Raw genomic sequence first — 20187 nt, 5'->3', positions numbered from 1 at the left:
ACTCTCCTCTGGGAGGAAGAACGTGTCTAGAAATCGCCATATTGGACACCCACTCCAGCAGCTCAGACCTGCAGAAAGCATTGTCGCATTGACTTCCCTCGGTGTTGTCACTAAACCACCTTGAGTTCCTGACATACATAATCTCCAGAGAGGCTGCCTGCCACCTCAGTTGTTGCGCCAATAGACGACCTGCCTGCTCCCTCACCTGTCGCAGCTGTTTCACCACCTTTCCAGTGAATACCAAGACAAATTGCACTTGGAGCTGCTTCCTGGTTGCAAACCGCTCTGGTGTAGGAGACTCAAGAATATCGACGGTCTGTTTCTAGGATCTCTCCTACCAAGTGATGCGGTTCATCCCTCACTGCTCTCACTAAATGTGCATTATAGAAGATCACCTCTCATTTCATCACCGGTTTAAGTGCCTCCCATAGTGTGGAGGGAGACACCAATCCAATGCTAAGAAACCTATGTACTCCTCTATGGATGCAGTTACGCAATCGCAGAACCACTTCTCAACCAGTATTGCCACATCTAATCTCCACTGGATCAGTTGGATGGGATCTGTCCGCAGCTCAAGGTCTAAAACACGTGGAGCATGGTCAGAGATCACTTTCTCCGAAAGTAGACCTTTCTACTTCAGGATGGAGGCTAGCAAACCTTTGATAAATGCTACACCACCCCAATTAGGGGCATAACTACCAGAGTACCTGCCAAGGACCCACTCACTATTACATATCTACCGTTAGGATCAGCACAACCCCAGTGGTCGAAAAAGGCACTCATTTATTAATCAAAATTGCTGCACCTTGGGCTCTACCATTGAAGCCTGGGTGGAGCACATGCCCTACCCGCCCCTTCCAGAATCTGGTCCAATCCCTCACCTGCAAATGGGTCTCCTGCAAAAACACTACATCAGCGTTTAACTTCTTTAGATGGGAAAAGACTCTCTCTTCACTGGGCCACCCAGTCCCCTTACATTTCAGGAGACCAGTCAAATAGGTGATTTCCACCTCTCCCCTCCACTTTAGGATTCAGCCATTTCCACCATCAAGGATAAGCAAATACACCTTGAAGAGGCATCGATCAAAGGACCTCCCATGACGACAGCCAATCCCACCTCCAGAAAAACACGAATAATGTTCTAAATCAACAGTCAGCCAGCTAACTGGAAGTCCAGAGGGAGATATTAAGGTGTAGAGAATGGTATGATGATAGGTGGAATAGAAAGTGAAGTGCTTGGAAGTGGAGCAGGGGCCAAGGCAAGCCAAATACTAGGCCAAGCAGATAGTCTTATGGAGGAGAGGTTGAGTAAATTGGGTCTATATTTTCTGGAGTTTAGAAGAATGGGAGATGATTTCATTCAATTATGCACAATTCTGAAGAGGCTTCACAGGGCATTCAGAGATTATTTCCCCTTGCTGGGTAATCTAGAACATGGGACACACTCCCAGGTTTAGGAGACAATCCTTTAGGGCTGAGGCGAGAAGCAATTCCTTTCCTCAGTTATGAACCTTCTGAACTCTCTATCCTGGAATGTTTGGATGTTTCATTGTTGTATACATTTAAGACTGAAATAGACAGGTTTTTGGTCTCAAGGATATGGAGAGCGAGAGTTGAAACTAAAGATTAGCCATGATTGTATTGAATGGCATAGCAGGCTGAACTCCTGCTCCTATTTCTTACGTTATCAAGGTGAATTCTGGAGAGAAGTATCAAGTCACCACGACAGGAAATGGAAAATGTTGTGTGTGTGAATACATTAAAATTAATTTCTCAGTGAGAAGCGGAGTTGAGATAGTGCCAAATTAAAGAATTAATTTGTTAATTAAACTCAATTGTGTAAACTGTCCCACCCAAGACACTGAAGTTACAATAGTTATAACAGAAATCTGCACTACATGCAGAAACAATCCAAAACTCACTAGTTTACTGATCTCCTCCTGTCTGTCAGGTGCTGATCGTGCTGTTGCTTTAATCATTGTTGATGTTTGATTGTCTGTCAGTTTCTTGATACAACGCTGCCCCGCGACAATGTTACACACCTAATTAAAAGAAGAACGTCAGTGGAAACACGAAGTAATTTCCCCACATCATTAATATTTAGATATTAGAACTATCATTTCACAGCAATAACCAGCTTGGTACAGGCAGTCAATTGAATTTGGTAGGTGAAATGTCACCATTATAACTAAATGCTAAATGGTAATGTTAAAGATCATGTTAGATAGTGTTAGGATCGTGGCTCACCACACATGATAAAGACATGCTTTACAGATAGATTTATACTAAAATAAAACATTAAACACGACTGGCTGACAGGTTTGACAAACCCACTATATCTACTGTCTGAAAGTCGATATCTGTGCACACCAGTGTCTTCTGACATCAAAATAGTTAGCTGCACACAATCACAATGTGATTATAAACCAAATTTTATTCATGGTTGCAAAATAAACACTGACCGTAATGATGTACTGGAATTAATAAACTATTGTCCTTTGCATTCCAAAATTCACTTGGACATCAATCGATTGGATTTTGGGATTAACAGGGACTACATAAAGTGGTGCACGAGAGGGAGAGCACGAGACTTCATAAAGAGGCAAGTGAGAGGCGAGACTAAATAAAGAGGCATGAGAGAGAACAGCAAGACTAAACAATGAGGTGAGAGAGAGAACTGGGAGTTTACAGCTAAAATCCAAGTGACTTTAAGTTGATTGGTTGATGAGTATAGGCATTTCTAGATCTACACAGAGGGGACAATTGGTGAGAGTAACAGAGAAAGTAAAAAAGCCTAAATCAGGATTAATGCGCATGTATGTGAGTGCAGTGTGGGTAATAAGATTGGTGATTTATAGGCACAGGTTGACAAATGGAATGATATTATTCCTTTAATGGTGATCTGGCTCAAAGTAGGGCAGGACTGGTGCTAAATATTCCTGGGTACAAGGCTTTTAGGAGAGACAGGAAAGCAAGAAGGGGCGGGGTGAGTGGCAGTATTGATTAAAGATGGTATTACAGTACTGGAGAAAGTAGATGTTCCACGGGGTCATAGATAGAAACCCTCTGGCTAGAGGCAAGAAATGTAAAAGGTGCAATAACATTGAACGGTCTAGAACCGTTAGAGATTAAAAGAGAGGAATGCATGTGGAGGCAGGGGAAATAGCCGAGGTATTAAACTCGCACTTTACAACAGTCTTTACAAAGGAAGAGGATGCTGCACAGGCCAAGGTGAGAGGTGATAACTGGCAAACTTGAGGAATTTACATTTGAGGAGGAGGAATTGTTAGAAAGGTTATTTTTACTTAAAATTGATAAGGGAGTGGATGAGATGCATCCAAGGATACTGTGGGAAGTGAGAGTAGAAATTACAGAGACACTGGTGATAATCTTCCAGTCTTCCTTAGACACAGGGGTGGTAGTGGAGGACTGAAGAATTGTGAATGTTACACCCTTGTTCACAAGGGGTGCAAAGATAATGCTGGCAACTAATTTGCTGGAGATTTATTGATGCGGTAACAGAGACAGTTGATGAAGGCAATGCTGTTGATGTGCTGTATATGGATTTTCAAAAGGTATTTGATACAGCCCAACACAACAGACTTGAGTAAAATTCAAGCTCATGGAACAAAAGAGAAAGTAGGCATTTGGGTAAGAAATTGACTCAGTCACAGGAAACAGATTAGTGATAAATAGTTGTTTACCAGATTGGAGGAAGGTAGGGTTCAGTGTTGGGTTCACCAGGGTTCAGCATTGGTACCCATGCTCTTGCTGATGTATATTAATGACCTAGACAATCGTGTGCAGGGCATGACTTCAGAATATGGGGATGATATGAAGATTGGAAGCATTGTCAATTATGATGAGGATAGACTTGAACTTGAAAAGGTCATACATTGAGTGGATTGGGCCGACAAGTGGCACATGAAGTTCAATGCAGAGAAGTAGGACATGATCCATTTTGGCAGGAAGAATATAAAGAGACAGTATAAAATAAAAGGAAAAACTCTAAAGAACGTGCAGGATCAGAGGCACCTCATTATATATGCACATACATAATTGAAGGTGGCAGGATATATTGAGAGCGCAGTTAATAAAGCATATAGTATCCTAGATTTGTTTACTCTTGTACTCAATGCCCCCATTAAAAAAGGTAATGTTTAACTTATATAACACACAAGGGCAGCATGGTGGCGTAGTGGTTAGCACTGCTGCCTCACGGCACCGAGGTCCCAGGTTCGATCCCGGCTCTGGGTCACTGTCCGTGTGCAGTTTGCACATTCTCCCTATGTTTGCGTGGGTTTCGCCCCAGAACCCAAAGATGTGTAGTAGGTGGATTGGTCAAGCTAAATTGTCCCTTGACTGAAAAAATGAATTGGGCACTCTAAATTTATTTAAAAAACAATCATCTGGATACATGACCAACCTTATGCAAAAAGAGCAAATTCCAAATTTAATTTCAGCTTCAATTTCTTGCAAGGTGCAAGTCACTGTACACATGTACAAAACAGGTATTGAACTACTGAGAATATACTGAACAATTTGAAGCAACCATATATAAACATACTCCCTTACCATATATTGTGTATATAAAGTATAATGCATTACTCGTTAAGGTTGATAGTAAATAAAACACTCATTTGTACTTGAATGTCTGTTCTTTCTATAAATGAGAACTACTACAGCAATGATCCCTAGCATTAAAAGCAAAAATCCAGTCGTTAAATACAAATCTTCATGAGTGTCTCCAGATGTATTAGTGAATAAGGCGTATTCTGTTGTATTATTTCAGCCACATAGATCAGAAAGTCCTGGGCTTGCAGTTAGGCCTGAGCACAACTGAACGATAACAGTGAGAGCAGGGAAGGAATTACCAAAAGTGCAGCCTGAAACACAACTGGTAACAGTTTCTGCTACTGCTGGTAACAGAAAAAATAAAGAGACTGTTGTTAAGATATTCAATGGGAACAAGATAAAGGTCAGCTCTGGTGCCTCCTAATAATCAACAGTCCATCAACAATCACCGTCAAGATTCACAAATAAATTGTTGGTGAGGTACCAGAGGGTTGCTGTTTCTCATGGAACATTGTCTGATCTTTGAGAGAAGGAAAGAATTTGGGGAACTTGATCCCTTATGGCATAACATAAGTTTTCAGTAACTGTTTATTAAATATGCATAAAATGCCACAACATCGGAGTGCTATAGCATAAGGAAGTTATCCAAGTTTCATTATCCGTGACTTAAGTCAATATGGTATTGGATGATGGTATATTTTCAATTAGGCAATTGGACACAAGGAAACTTCATTTACTTAATAAAAAAACAATTATAGCATGAAAGTGCACAGTGGTAATACAATGAATCCAAACTTCATATTACGTGCACTAAATTTCACTGGTAAGAATGATTCCCTTCCATCCATCTCTTACCTCGAGTGGCAGGTAGGTGTGCTTCTGTTCCTGTCCCACCTGTAGACAGGGCAGGTGTGGGTACTTTAGCTGAAGATTGTATTTCTGTTTGAAATATTGAGCTACAGTGCACTCCACAGTCTGTCCACTTTCCAGCTGCAAGGGGAACCTGGAAAGTAACAGATCCATTTTCAGTATAGGTTTGCAGCTCAGTAATGGCAGAAATCAATGTAAAACACTACCAAACCATATTTCAGGGTTAATGAATTTAAATCTTAATTTGTATAATTTTCCATACATAAAAGATTTTACACAGTTGTGGCTCTACTGCATTGAGATTCCAAATTTGCATTTAATGCCAACCAAAATTCCCAGTGATCCGATTAACAGAATGACAAAGATTCTGAGGAAAACTTGTTATTCAGGATAGAAGTACTTGTCTGGTTACTTTTTTATATATTCAGAAGTGTGTTTTTAAAATTAATAGCATGCATTATTTCCAATCCTCCTTTACAATGAGCAAAATGATACATTTCAATTCCCTTTTTTCTTGCAATTATATTATCTATGAAAAGGGCAGCATGGGGACAGTAGTCAGCACGGGGACAGTGGTTAGCACTGATGCCTCACGGTGCCGAGGACCTGGGTTCAATCCTGGCCGCGGGTCACTGCCCGTGTGGAGTTTGCACATTTTTCCCTTGTCTGCGTGGGTCTCACCCCCACAACCCAAAGATGTGCAGGGTAGGTGGATTGGCCACTCTAAATTGCCCCTTAATTAGGAAGAAAAAAAGAATTGGGTATGCTAAATTTATAGAAATAAAAAAAATATCCATGAACAATGGCAAACCAGCCATATATAAAAGTCCAGAATTCGTACAACTGATATACAAGTGTGCTCCTCTAAAAATACATCAACTAGTTGGATTGCAACAGTTCACCATTTCATTTTTACACTTGCATATTTTCTCATTAAAAGATTTCCCTCTTCTTCAAAACTCATCTAACTTGTGCTAATCGCTCTCCCACCATTTGTTGCTACTGCTGCTAGGGAATGCAACATTTTTGCCACTGCACATCAACAGGAATTCCTGCTTTATGTACAACCATAGAAAGTAAAATTAATCAATCCATAACTCCAACCTCAGAACAGGAACCTAAACCAATGTGAATGCTACATTTTGAATTTCTTAATACCAATACCTCAGAATATCTTTCTTAATACCTCAGAAGACCAATTGATGAGCGGTTTTGTATTGCGCCACCACATTCACCAAGAAATTAACCGCCATTTCAACTAGCTTCAGGTAGCAAAGAGACATCTTTATCTAATCATTGGATAACATTTAAAAAGTTCCTGCATACTCGAGGGCCTTCATGAATCTAATCTTTTCTTCAAATTTCACATCAAAATCAAGCAAGAATGGCAAATCCCATTATTTTCCACAATGCTTCAATTTGGGCACCCACGATTAAATTAATCGGATGGTAGCCGATATCAAATACTGCGCTTTTTAGCAACCTTTCTCCCCAGAAACATTAAATTTCATTTGTACATATGACATTACTCAGCATACACCAATTACAATACAAATAATTATTCATAATCTCTTACAACGGTTGAACGAGGGCCATAAATTTCTTGGAAATAGCAAATTAAATCCTCTGAAGTTTGCACGAGCATTTGAACAACACAAGAAATAACATCTGGTGCATCAAAAAATACTTAATGTGACAATCTGGTAAGCATACAATGAAAGGGTCAGTCCTTGCCATGAGGAGATGACTCCAACCGGAGTCGAGGGGAGAAAGGTTAATGAGCAACAGTGGCGACTTCTGAAGAAAACAGATCAGCGAAATCTCGAGTAACATCATTGATGATAGTGGCCCCACAGTAAACAGAAGATGTAGCCTCAAATTGACCTGTGCGCAGCTTAATCCTATGGAAAGTAATATGTTGGTAAATCTGACACCCCTATAAACATGATTTCCTGAACTTGGAAGGCTGTCAAACCTGTGTGATGTCACTACTCCTGTTATTTGCTACGGAAACACTGAATAACCCATGCAATTTTCCCAGTAGGCAGTATCATTACAATGATCAAGAAGCAATAGAGATTCATCTCAAGAGCCTGCCTAATAGCAAAAAAATGCAATTGATAAATTAATCAAAAGATAATATTTGAATAGACCATAATAATGAAGGGCTTTTCAAGAAAAGTACTACTGCTAGATTTTTTCACCGCCTTTCAGCATTTGTAATTATTTATTACTACTTACGTCTGATGGCTGGCTGGTCGCCTGGTAACATTGCACACACGGTACTTTCTCCTCATAGGTCCACAATGAGTTACTTCAACCTTCAATCCTGTGAGAAGTTTGTCAGGAGAAGGCAAGAAGGGCAACTGTTACAAACCAATTTAACTGTAACCTCAAAAATGGAAAATAGATTGACTGCTAACAGTTAAAGTTTTAAATCAATTCCAATGAATGAAAACATGTATGCATAATTAGTTTGTTCCACTTCACTCCTATGTCACTCCCCCACCCACTCAAATCCTTCCACGGTTGTTTAATGTATGTGAAATATTCAGGAAAGGATATCAATCCAACATTGTGAAATTGTTAAATGGTGCCATTTTCAGGAATTTTCATGTTATCTACACAACAGGGCATGTTTATATTCATTTTAAAAACACGTACTTTCAATACTAAACATTCCCCATCTGTCAAAATCAGACACATTTCTGATATATTAGGACATAGCTTCATTTTAATATATTTCCGACCTCCCGATTAATGGTAATTTTGCATCTGCAATCTCCTTTGGAGCTGCTCCATTGATGCAGATTACAAGAACTACATATTTGTGCAGTTTTTGTGCACTTGAAATGAAAATGAATGAAAATCGCTTATTGTCACGAGTAGGCTTCAATGAAGTTACTGTGAAAAGCCCCTAGTCGCCACATTCCGGCGCCTGTCCGGGGAGGCTTTAGGAGGCAGGAAAACAGACTAGAACTGGCACATCCATATTAACTCAAATAGACCGAAATTACAGCCCACATCAAATATTACTCTAGAACACACCAGGCTAAAAGTCCGAGTTCGTGTGTGGATTGTCAGAAGACACACTTGCAGCTTATTGCAAAACTTCAGAGATGATGCAAGAGGAAGTGTAGGAAATAGACAAGAGCGTTAGCTGATAGACAAAAAGGCAAAACACTGGGGTTAATAGGGGCTGCTCGAATGGGTTAAGAGCTGGTAGTACTGTACTCCAGGGTTAGTGTTCAGTCCACTTCAGCTTTCAGAAAAACAGGGTTTTGCTTTGGTGTTGGGAGCATGAAATTGAAATGATACAGAAGCTGGGGAGTGGGGTTCAGCAAACAGTGAGGTGGCCAGTAGATTAGCAGACTGGATAAAGACCAAATCGTTGGGGCTTTTCACAGTAACATCATTGAAGCCTATTTGTGACAATACGTGGTTATTATTATCATTAACCCTCAGGATCTCAAAAATGCCATCAAACGACACGCCTTCACATCCGCCATGCCGTCACCCCGATCACAGGCAACTAGGAACCTTGGCTCTGGCCAGGGGGGAAATGACTCGACACGACTGGCCACTTCCAAACCCTCAAGGCAAGCATCTAGAACAGGATAATACAAGACCAGTAGTCGGAGCCCCAACCAACACCAGGCCCCAAAGACCAGATACAAATGTGCATTTGCTAAAAAATGGCAGCCAATTTCAAACTCAACTGGGAACTTGCCTCCCATATCTTGCAAGAGACTGGGCTCACAAACATTGCTCATCCGGCCCCCAATTCCAGAATCAGTCAGGAAAGGTGACGCATCATGCAGCAGGATTTCTATGAACCGAGGGCAGGCCTCCACCAGAGATATTGTTCAATCAAATATCAGCGGCGGGATTGTCTTTTTCTGAGACTAAGTGTGACACCATGGCAGGATTTGTGGACATCCATGAGCAAAACCGGCGCCGCACCTGGACCGATTCAGCGACTAGCACCGGCGCCACTTGGAACACATTGATTCCAATGAGAAACGGTATTGGATTCACAATTGACACTCAGGAGGCTGACAAGCTGCAGCTGCACATCCACACTTCACCCCCAACACACCATCACAGCCAACAATCTTGGCAGGCAGCAAACGTATGGCCCCACGATTCACCGATGCTGAGCTTGAGACTCGCCTGGTCGCCGTGGAGGAGAGGCATTCCACCCTGCATCCCAGCCCGGGAAGGAACATGCCAGCCACCGCCATATGCCATGCCCGGGTGCAGGGGCAGTCAGCGCCACCAGCAACACCACTTGGACCAGCCGACAGTGCCGTACAAAACAGCACAACCTCCTCAGCGCACAGTGGGGATAAGTGCCAGGGCCGCATCTCCACATCATGTGAACAAAAGAATGGGTACTCTAAATTAATCATTAAAAGAAATGGAAGGGCCAGCTCACATGCAGGGATCACCCAGGTGGATGGTGGAAAGTCCTCCCTGCATCCTCCTCTTCGGACAAGGCCTGGTGTTCATCCTCCTCCTCTAGCACGTCGCCCCTCTGCTGCACGATGTTGGGGAGGATGCAATAGGCTGCCACGATGTAGGCGCCCTGGCCGCGTCATACTAGTGCCCCCACAGCAGCCCTGAACCGCATCTTGAGGCGGCTGAAGTACTGCTTTATCACGCCCCTGGTCGCTGCATGGGCGTCACTGTAGTGGTCTCCATGTCGGTCTGTGGCCTTCGGATAGGTGCGCACTGCCGGGGTATTGGGCGCAGATGTGCATGATGCGTATCTGATGGTCACACACCAGCTGAACGCTCATACAGTGGAACCCCTTTCGGTTTGTGTAGAGTGGCCTGTCATCTGTAGCTGCTTGTAGGGCGGCATGCATCCTGTTGATTGCCCTCTGGCCCCGGGACATGTCGGCAATGGCAGCGAACCCACTGCCCGGGCATCCTGATGGGCTCAGTCCACATTGAAATGGATGTATTGTGCCGATTGGACATATAGGGCCTCTGTGACGGCACAGATGCACATGTGCACTGAGCTCAGAGATTCCAGACAGTTCCCCATTTGGCAGATGGAATTGCCCATGGCGTGGAAGTTTGCTTGATGGCCACAAGGAGTGGGTGTCCTTCCCTACGCCCCCCTAGTCCCCATGTCCTTCCCTGGAAGATATGTCGCACTGTCTCTGCTTAGCCGGAGTCTTCGACGGCATGCCCGGTCCAACAGGGCAGCACGGTAGCATTGTGGATAGCACAATCGCTTCACAGCTCCAGGGTCCCAGTGTCCCAGGTTCGATTCCGGCTTGGGTCACTGTCTGTGCAGAGTTTGCACATCCTCCCAGTGTGTGCGTGGGTTTCCTCCCACAGTCCAAAGATGTGCAGGTTGGGTGGACTGGACATGATAAATTGCCCTTAGTGTCCTAAATTGCCCTTGGTGTTGGGTGGGGTTACTGGGTTATGGGGATAGGGTGGAGGTGTGAACCTTGGGTAGGGTGCTCTTTCCAGGAGCCGGTGCCGACCGGATGGGCCGAATGGCCTCCTTCTGCACTGTAAATTCTATGAAAAAACAGGTCTTCAATTGACAGGTGCTGCCGGTACACTCTAGGCCTCATGCGGCGCCTTCTTTGCACTTCCTCCTTGGCCTGTTAGGCAGCTGGCTCCCCATCTGCAGCGGTTACCTCCTGTTCCGCTGCTGCACCCTCCACTGCTGTACGCTCCGCAGCTGCAGCTTTCTCCTCCTCGAACAACTCTAGCTCATACAGCCACATGGCATTCCCCAGGGCTGCGGCGACAAGGAGGAAGGCCACCATTGCTGGTTATTTTCCAATACCCATCGTCTGCAGCGGATGATAGGCTGACATGTTAGCAAGGTGCGTACACCTGTGCCCAACCAGGTCCAACAGGATACATGGTGACCCCAGTTGGCACTGCGGACTCTGTCCCCTCCCATCCCCTCTCCCCAGGCCATGTCAGTGGCCGGCACTGTGGGGGCCTCTAACCCTGGTGCCCGTCCCTGCTGCCAGGAGCACCATCACTTGGAGCTGCCCTTGCAAGTAAAACACTCCAACTTCACCTGACCTGACACACCGGTTTGGTAGGTATGGTGAAGGGTGTGGTGGGGGCTGGAGTTAGGGGTACTGGATGGGAGTGTGGGAGCACCCATAGGGCCAGTGGCACTCTGCAGAACCGGAGGCCAAGGTGGGTGGTCAGTGGGGTGTGCAGCAAGATGGCCACCTTACAGGCAGCAGTAGTCGATGCCTGGACACCACCCCAGTCCTGCGAGGGATCAACCCGGCTCTTATGGCCTATCCAAATCATCACCATTCCCACTCCGCCGGTGTCAGGACTTGGAGCCCTCGGTCGCTCCTCCTGGTGTCCTATCTTCTCTCCCTCCCGAATCAGCCATGACGCCAGTTTCCTGATTTTAAAAGCACAAGTGCAACACGCTGCTAGGAATTTGTCCCAACGGAATCAGAGGATTGCGGAAACCCTGGAGAATACCAGGCCGGGCCCCCTAATGATATGCCAATGGTGTTTACTGTACGTACGGAGTGGAACGCATTGACGACACTGTCGAGGCACTGGAGAATTGCGATTTGGCATGAAACTGGCGCCCGCCACGTTTTTGGCATCAAAACTGATTCTTCGTCCAATCAAGTTTCCCGATTTCAGCGAAGGTTGATGGAGAATCCTGCTCCAGGATTCTCTTCTATGCTTCTATCATTCTACCAAGGATACTTCACAGTTCAGACTGAGCACCAAAGACCTGCACCACTAATCATCATCCAGCATATCATTCGCAATGGCAGACATCATCCTGAAGCTGACAGCACCACCGAGACACGGACCTACTAACCTGCAAAACCATCAAGCTGGATCCCCACCCCAGCTGCGTCAATCAAACAAGAATTCTCTTTGATTTAACACAACTCGGAACCAACTCTGACCAGAATCATCCAGGGACATAGTGCAAGGCATTTATCTCAAAAATAGATAATTATGGAATGTGCATTAGGATAAAATTAACGATAATAGTGCCAGAGCTGGCGATGACACAGCAGCTTCCACGCTCACATCACATGATCCCTCCCAGCAAGAAGGTGGTCATTAGTTAGCTTGGGTTTTTCACACTTTCTAAACATGGCTTTTATTAATTTCCAAATTTTGAAACATTAGCTGACTATTGCTTTGACATTTGATTTCTTTTTGCTCAACAAGTTGCTTATGTTTTCTTCATACCTTAACTTGATCTTTTTAAATTTATATTTAACTTTGTGCCAAACCAGGTCTCTGGCAGCTGCTACTGGGTTTCTTACTGAAGGAAAACGAGAGGCTTTTTGGAGTGCCGGCAAAAGGGGTTATTTGTGCTCCAGTAGAAACAGAAACTGTTGGAAATGCTCAACATGTCTGATGTGAACTGTGCAAAGAGAAACATGGGTCAGTGACCCTTAGTCAGAACTTGTGCAGATCATGGACCTGAAACATTGACTGTTTCTCTCTCCACAGATGCTGTCTGGCTTGGAGTATTTCCAGCATTTTCTGTTTAAATTTCAGATTTCCTGCACCGGCAGTACTTTGCTCTACTATTATGTGCTCCATGCTGTGTGTCTGTAAGAATGGATAGTTTCAATTTAAAATGAAAAAATATTTATTGTTCAATGCAAAACTTAATTTCTTTGTTACCAAAGTTCAATTGCATGGATAGAAATAGCACATTATTGCTATGCAGTTGGTTGCTGGCCATTTCAAAAAAATATAAATGTAGAGTACCCAATTCATTTTTTCCAATTAAGGGGCAATTTAGCATGGCCAATCCACCTACACTACACATCTTTTGAGTTGTGAGGGAGAAACACACGTGGAGAATGTGCAAACTCCACACAGACAGTAACCCAGAGCCGGGATTGAACCTGGGGCCATGGTGCCATGAGGCAGCAGTGCTAAACACTGTGCCACCGTGCTGCCTTAGGTTTGCCATTTTAAACTTGGAAGTGAAACCCGGAGTAATATGCCTATAGAATACAGGATTGTTAGTTCAAGAAGACGACACTGTTAATTCAAGAAACTATCATTTGTACATGGGATTGTTATTTGAGATGCTTGTGAGGTTCAAGTCTTTTGCTATCCAGATATTGTATAGGGTCATGTTCGAAGAATGGAGCTGGTTGCATAACGTTAATGATCTAGTTTTGTGCAATTGCCTGGCAAAGCCATGGTTCATACTGAAACGTGAGCTTCTGATGGGCTTTATAAATAGGGAGGCAGAGTACAAGAGCCAAGAAGCTATTCTAAACTACGCCATGATCTTACTGAATAGCAGGGTAGGGGCCGAGGGGTCTGCTCCTGCTCAAAATTTGTATGTTCATATGTTAAACTAAATGAAACAGTTCGACCCCACCGTGATTATGGTTCCCAATTCTGGGCACCTGAAGGTTGTGAGGGGGAGGGTTCAGATGGGGGAAGGGGGTGGAGAAAAAAGGGGACCAGGAGGCACCAGGAGCCATGATTTCACTCCCTCCCACTGCTGTTAACTCCCATTGCATTAAAGTGCCAGAAGGAGAGGCAGCACGGTGGCTCAGTGGGTTAGCCTTGTAGCCTCATGGCGCCGAGGTCCCAGGTTCTATCCCGGCTCTGGGTCACTGTCTGTGTGCAGTTTGCACATTCTCCCCGTGTTTGTGTGGGTTTCGCCCCCACAACCCAAAGATGTGCAGGCTAGGTGGATTGGCCATGCTAAATTGCCCCTTAATTGGAAAAAAAATTAATTGGGTACTCTAAATTTATTTTTAAAAAGAAGAAAAAAGTGCCAGAAGGAGGCAGAGATATGATATGAAATGCAGCAAGTGGTCACAAATGTTCTAAAAATGAAGATACCTGTCCAATAAAAGTGATGTCTACAAGGATTTTTATTTTGAAGAGATAGATGAAGAGTAATTGTATAAGAAGAATTACCAAACAGTTAACTCTGACTGCCCCTGAAATAACCTGGCAAGCTACTCATATTTCATATTATATCATATTTCCAAAAGGAAAAAGGATAAAACCATATGGAAACCAATGATCTATGACCTGGGCATCAAATCAGAACATGAAGGTGATTTAACCTGCATTAACATCCCTGTAGCATCTTTCTCACTGACATTTAGGGGCAGGTGTCAATATTGGGAATGTTCCAAAGAATTAATAATAATTTTAAAACAGTTATCACAGCATAGGATTTATGGAGTTAGCTCATCACAAGGAGGCTGGTACAACATTTAAAAAAATAAATTTAAGAGTACCCAATTCTTTTTTTTCCAATTAAGGGGCAATTTAGCATGACCAATCTACCTATCCTGCACATCTTTTTTGGTTTGTGTGGGTGAGACCCACGCAGACACTGGGAGAATGTGCTAACTTCACACGGACAGTGACCCGGGGCCGGGTTTGAAACCGGGTCCTCAGAGTAGAGGGGCAGCAGTGCTAACCACTGTGCTACCATGCCACCCAGAAGGCTGGAACAACATTAATGAAATGCCATTCTTACTGAAGCTGGTGACCAGTGGATGGCGCTCTTGGTACAGCTATTTCACAATTAAACACTGTATACCGAATATAAAAATCACACAGAAATGTATTAACCAGGGAGGTAGAACTGTCAGAGGCTATCCAAGCTTCTGCTAGATGACAAGATGATCCCCTCAACTAAACTTTAACTAAATACAAAACTGCAAGTTATTTCCACTTATTATTTGTATTTACAATGTTTTACTTGCATTCCTTCTCACACAAGTATACCTATTAGCTAAGTTTTAGAAAAATGTCAACATAAAAACGCTAAAGGATTGGGAAACAAACCTGAGAAATCCACCAACTACAAACTCAGTCCTGGAAATTATTATAGTGTTTGAGGATTTCAAAAACAACCATGGCCTCTCACTAAATTAATCAGTCAACAAAATGTTTGCAACTTACCTTTTATCTCTTTGGTGAATTTGACTCGGTGGGAATCAGTCAAAGGTCGTGGTTGTTCATCAATATTATGAATGTCTAGAACTTCACACATGAACTGAATTACAGGCTGTGCTTTATAAAAAGCAGTGGCAGATACTAGAAAGGATAAAAAAATTAAAACATTGTAATGAAAGGAATGACAACACAAAAATTACTAGGATTTTATTTGCAAGATTATAAGGATGCACATATGATGAGCTGAAGACCTATTAAAATTTAAAATAGATTTCATTATTTTTACTTCGACTGGCGAGGGTATAGAGTAAAATGTGCAGATTGGCATGAAACTTGGAAGTGCAACGTACAGTGAGGAAGATAAGAGGAAATGGGAAGACATAGGGCTACGATCAATGCAAAAAAAGTATGAAATGATGCATTTTGGTTGGAAGAATGGGGAGAGAGAAGACAAGCTAAATTATGCTATTTTAAATAGGGGGACATTTGTGGTGCAGAGATCCTTTGAGGGTTAGTGAGCAGATTAATAAAGGAGTTAATAAAGCACATGGGATTCTAAGTTCCATAAATAGACACAGAGTACAAAATCCAGGAACTTATTCTAAACCTAAAAGATACCAGTTTGGTTCCAGCTGGGGTCATACCCGCACTTCTGGGCATGACACAGAGGGAACAAAAGGGATTTGTGAGAAGGCTTCCAAGGATGAGGGATTACTATTATGTGAAATGACTGGAGAAATACTGGTTTCTCCGGAAAGCAGAGTAGGTTAACAACAGATTTGAAAGAGCCATTTGAAATCATGAAGTTTTAAATAGAGTAAGTGAAGAGCCACCCCACCAGGCAGTGCATTACAAATCCCAACTTAATGTTACTCATTAAGTTATTCCTCATGTTGCCTCTGGTTCTGTTGTCAGTCACCTAAATCTGTGCTGTCTGGTTGTTAACCTTTGGAAACAGTTTTCAACGGGGAACTGGATATACACTTGAAACAGAAAAATTGGGAGGATGAGGAAAACGGGCCAAATGGGCAGCACGGTAGCACAAGTGGATAGCACTGTGGCTTCACAGCTCCAGGGTCCTAGGTTTGATTCCCCGCTGGGTCACTGTCTGTGCGGAGTCTGCACGTTCTCCCCCGTGTCTGCGTGGGTTTCCTCCCACAGTCCAAAAACGTGCAGGTTAGGTGGATTGTCCATGCTAAATTGCCCTTAGTGGCCAATAAAAAGGTTAGGAGGGATTATTGGGTTACGGGGGCAGGGTGGAAGTGAGGGCCTAAGTGGGTCGGTGCAGACTCAATGGGCCGTATAGCTTCCTTCTGCACTGTATGTTCTATGCTCTAAAACATGGATGACTGGGAAGAACTGTATTATTCCTCAAAAGAGCATGTGTGGACTCAATGGCCTGTATAGTCTCCTTCTGTGGTGTATTATTCGATTAAATTATTCTATCTTCCCCCAGCTCTTGCCAAACAAACCTCTACAACATCTTGGGCAAATCAGACTTTCCATTAGGTTAGCATTGTCTTAAATTCTCCAGTCACATTAAACACCCGACGTGTGAACATAACTGTGTCAAGATTGGATTAGATTAGTCACATATATCGAGGTACAGTGAAAAGTATTATTCTACATACAGTCCAGCCAGATCACACAATACACAAAAAACATAGGACATACATAAAAAGATATCAAAATAGAAGAACCTTCAAAATGTATATAAAAATGTTTTACTCCAGGGTGAAAATAAAAATAATTGGGAGTCACCTTTCAGGAATTACTTCCAGAACCCTGCCTTGAAATATATGGGAATTGCATCTTCATCGGTCACTTCTGATATGCCTTACTACAGCAATGGTTACAGGTGTGGACACCAATACACCCACTTCAAATCAGATATGAAACTGTATAGTTTCCAGTAAGTGCTGTCTGGGAATCAGGCCATTTTCCACATAACAATACAATATCATTCTCTTGATAATCTATTTTGTCAGCACAAGAAGCTGTTGCTACCATTACAAGTGATCTCTGTGCCCGTGCAGGGTTGGAGGAAAGGGAAAGAGAAAAATCAACCAGCGTTCTGCATTACTTTTTAGTCACTTAGTTGAAACTGTGCATAAATACCATATGAGCTCAGGATTGGAATCAGCTGTGATACCCACCAACCCGAATAGTCTGTTAATGCTCACACAACATAAATTGTCACTTGGAGGCTGCCAGTGCCTGTGCAATAGTATCAAAACAAGAATATGTAATTGTTATAATGTAGTAAGAATGTCCCATATTGCTTCACAGGAATTTTAATCAGACAAAATTTGACACTGAGGAAGATGAGATGACAGGTGACCAAAGCTTGGTCAAGAGGCAACATTTCAGAAGTAACTTAAGGAAGAGAGATGCAGAAGGACAAAAGATTTAATTCTAGAGTTTAAGGCTAGCTACTAATAGCCTGATGAGAATAGGGGCTTTCAATAGGAGGTGATAGCAAAGTTATCCTTCAATTTTCTTACTTCTGATATGCAACTTTGATCCTCCCTTACTGAAAGCAAGAATTTAGTCAATGGTCATTTAAACATGACAAATTACATGGTAGAATGCATTACTTCTATATCTCTCAATTCTACATTTATGTTATCACAGATACTGAACACCTTTATTGCTGATAATGGAGGATTACAAAAATGTGATGGGGAGAATTACTGGGCAAGTGAATTTGAATCAGAGAAACGTTTCAAACTTGAGTTATTTATGTAGACACTGCACATAAAATAAAAACAAGTTCCACAGAATTACAAGTTAGCAATTGAAAGTATCAATAATGCAGAGCCATTAATCCTCTTTGTTTCTCTGAACCAAGCCAGCATGTCATTACCACTGCTGCCAAAGTGAGGTCCGGCTTACTGTCATTCTTTGCAATCTGTCACATGTGACTAATAATTTATTCTAAAAAAAAAGATCAATTATACAATTGAAATAGTTCACTTGGGGTAAGCTAGTATTAACCAAGATAATTTTTTTTAAATTGCAGTTAATCTCTCAGTTTTGCCTGAAAGGAACCAAGACAGAGTACAATCTTCAAATGAATTACAGTCAGAGGGCAGAGAATAATTGGACCAGACAGCATAAGTGAAATTCAGCCCCCATTTTAAAGTCAAGTTTACGTGGCTATTTTCCATTAGCAATATTGATGTAAGGATTTATCATGCATAGATTACAGTTTCTGTAATAAATATGGGTACAAGAAAACGTATTGTGACTTGTGGACAATGCTGATCCCGAGTGTGAAAATGTTACTGCTGGATGTGAGGTTGAATTAACAAGTTGTGCTCACTCACTTACAAAGGTAATTTCACATATTTTCAATCTGACATGAGAATACTACAAATAAGGAACTGGGGAAACACAAGTACTTTGTCCCACCTAAAGTCAGAGGAGATCGAGATCAGGAGGAAGACAGGACATTGTGTAAAACAACTGCTGCAAGGTGGGCACTGGCTAAAAACAAATTTAAATTGGGTTATTCATGACCGACAAAGTCTCATCTCTAAAATGGATAGTCAAAAATCATCCAACTCCATTGCTAAATGGGTCTAAAAAGATTAATTCATGAATTTAATCTTTCAGATGAGATGTTTAAACCATAGTTCCATCTGCCATCTCAGATGGCGATAAAAGATCCCATGACGCTACTGAAGATGAGCCAGTGTTCTCCCAGTGTCCTGGCTGACAATGATCCCTTAAACATTAAAATGGATTATCTGGTCATTTATTTCAATTATATTTGTGCGACTTTGCCATGCGTAAATAGGCTGCCATGTTTCCCTATATTACCAGTAACAACACTTCAAAAGTACTTAAATAACAATGAAATATCTGTTGACACGGAGCTTACAAAAGGTGCTGCGTAAATGTAAGTTATTTTTCTTTGCAATCCACATGACTGGGGAAAACCGCTAGTTAATTCAAGATTTATTGAAGTAAATGAATCATACAATCAAACAGTCATATTTCCAGGCAACACCACCATTGGAAGAACAAATGTCAAAAGTAAAAACCAGCTAAATTTGCCACAACAGTAATTATTCTTAACCCTCACACTGAAACCCAATGTTGCATAGAGTCAAGTCTTTCCCTTTGTTCGTTAAGGCTTGCATTTATGCAAAGTTTATGATGTTATTATCCAGGTCATTGTGTTAGAAAAAGTTTACTTTCTAGAATAATGGGCGGTATGAAAAGATGGCTAGCAAAAGCTTAGCAATATCTGGTTTCAAAACACATAACAAGACTTCCCCCAAGTAAATGGATTATTTTTCCAAAAATAGTTCACAATAATACCAACTTTACTGGAACAAAGGGTATGTTTTTGTTAAGACACTTATTTGCACCTTCAATGGAAATGTCTCAATAACCACAACTAATGGTCTTTGTTTAGACAACCAGTTGATTCTTTAGATGCTGTTTAAGAATTGAATATTTTCAGTTATGAGTAACTACTGTTGGTGCACAATCAATGAACAGCAAACTAAAGGCTGGTGGTACAACATGTATGTGGAACAGATCAACCTGATTCAATTGATACCATTTCCTTTGTGCATCAGTAGATTGCAGATTGAAACAATGGTCTCAGGATTGAATGCATGGTTTTGGCTGACATTCCAGTGAGAAATTTATTTGCCTGTTCCAAGTAGATAATAAAAGTCCAGAGGCACTGATATAAGACGTGACACAATCAACACTCCACCGTCTGCCAAAACCAAACCGATTGATAAATTCTTTGTTGCTTTGCTGTTTTGTGAATCTTACTATATGCACAGTTGT

At 42.2% G+C, this 20187-nt stretch overlaps 1 protein-coding gene across 3 annotated transcripts in view; it reads right to left on the bottom strand.

Annotated features, from left to right (window-relative positions):
* Positions 1–20187, bottom strand: part of LOC119967510 (protein argonaute-3) — a 189473-nt gene that overhangs the window by 48810 nt on the left and 120476 nt on the right. For 2 of the 3 annotated variants that reach the window (XM_038800175.1, XM_038800189.1), the window contains 4 exons: positions 15382–15516; positions 7687–7789; positions 5431–5578; positions 1923–2042 (listed from right to left, as the gene is read on the bottom strand). In XM_038800175.1, the coding sequence (XP_038656103.1) occupies positions 1923–2042; positions 5431–5578; positions 7687–7789; positions 15382–15516 (506 nt within the window). The remainder of the gene's footprint in view (positions 1–1922; positions 2043–5430; positions 5579–7686; positions 7790–15381; positions 15517–20187) is intronic. The other variant, XM_038800182.1, reaches the window with a different exon arrangement.

The sequence above is a fragment of the Scyliorhinus canicula genome, chromosome 1 (assembly GCF_902713615.1).
Source record: "Scyliorhinus canicula chromosome 1, sScyCan1.1, whole genome shotgun sequence".
In the NCBI taxonomy this organism is placed as follows: Eukaryota; Metazoa; Chordata; class Chondrichthyes; order Carcharhiniformes; family Scyliorhinidae; genus Scyliorhinus; species Scyliorhinus canicula.
The sequence above is the reverse complement of the archived record's forward strand: the minus strand, read 5'-3'. Positions and strand labels throughout refer to the sequence as shown.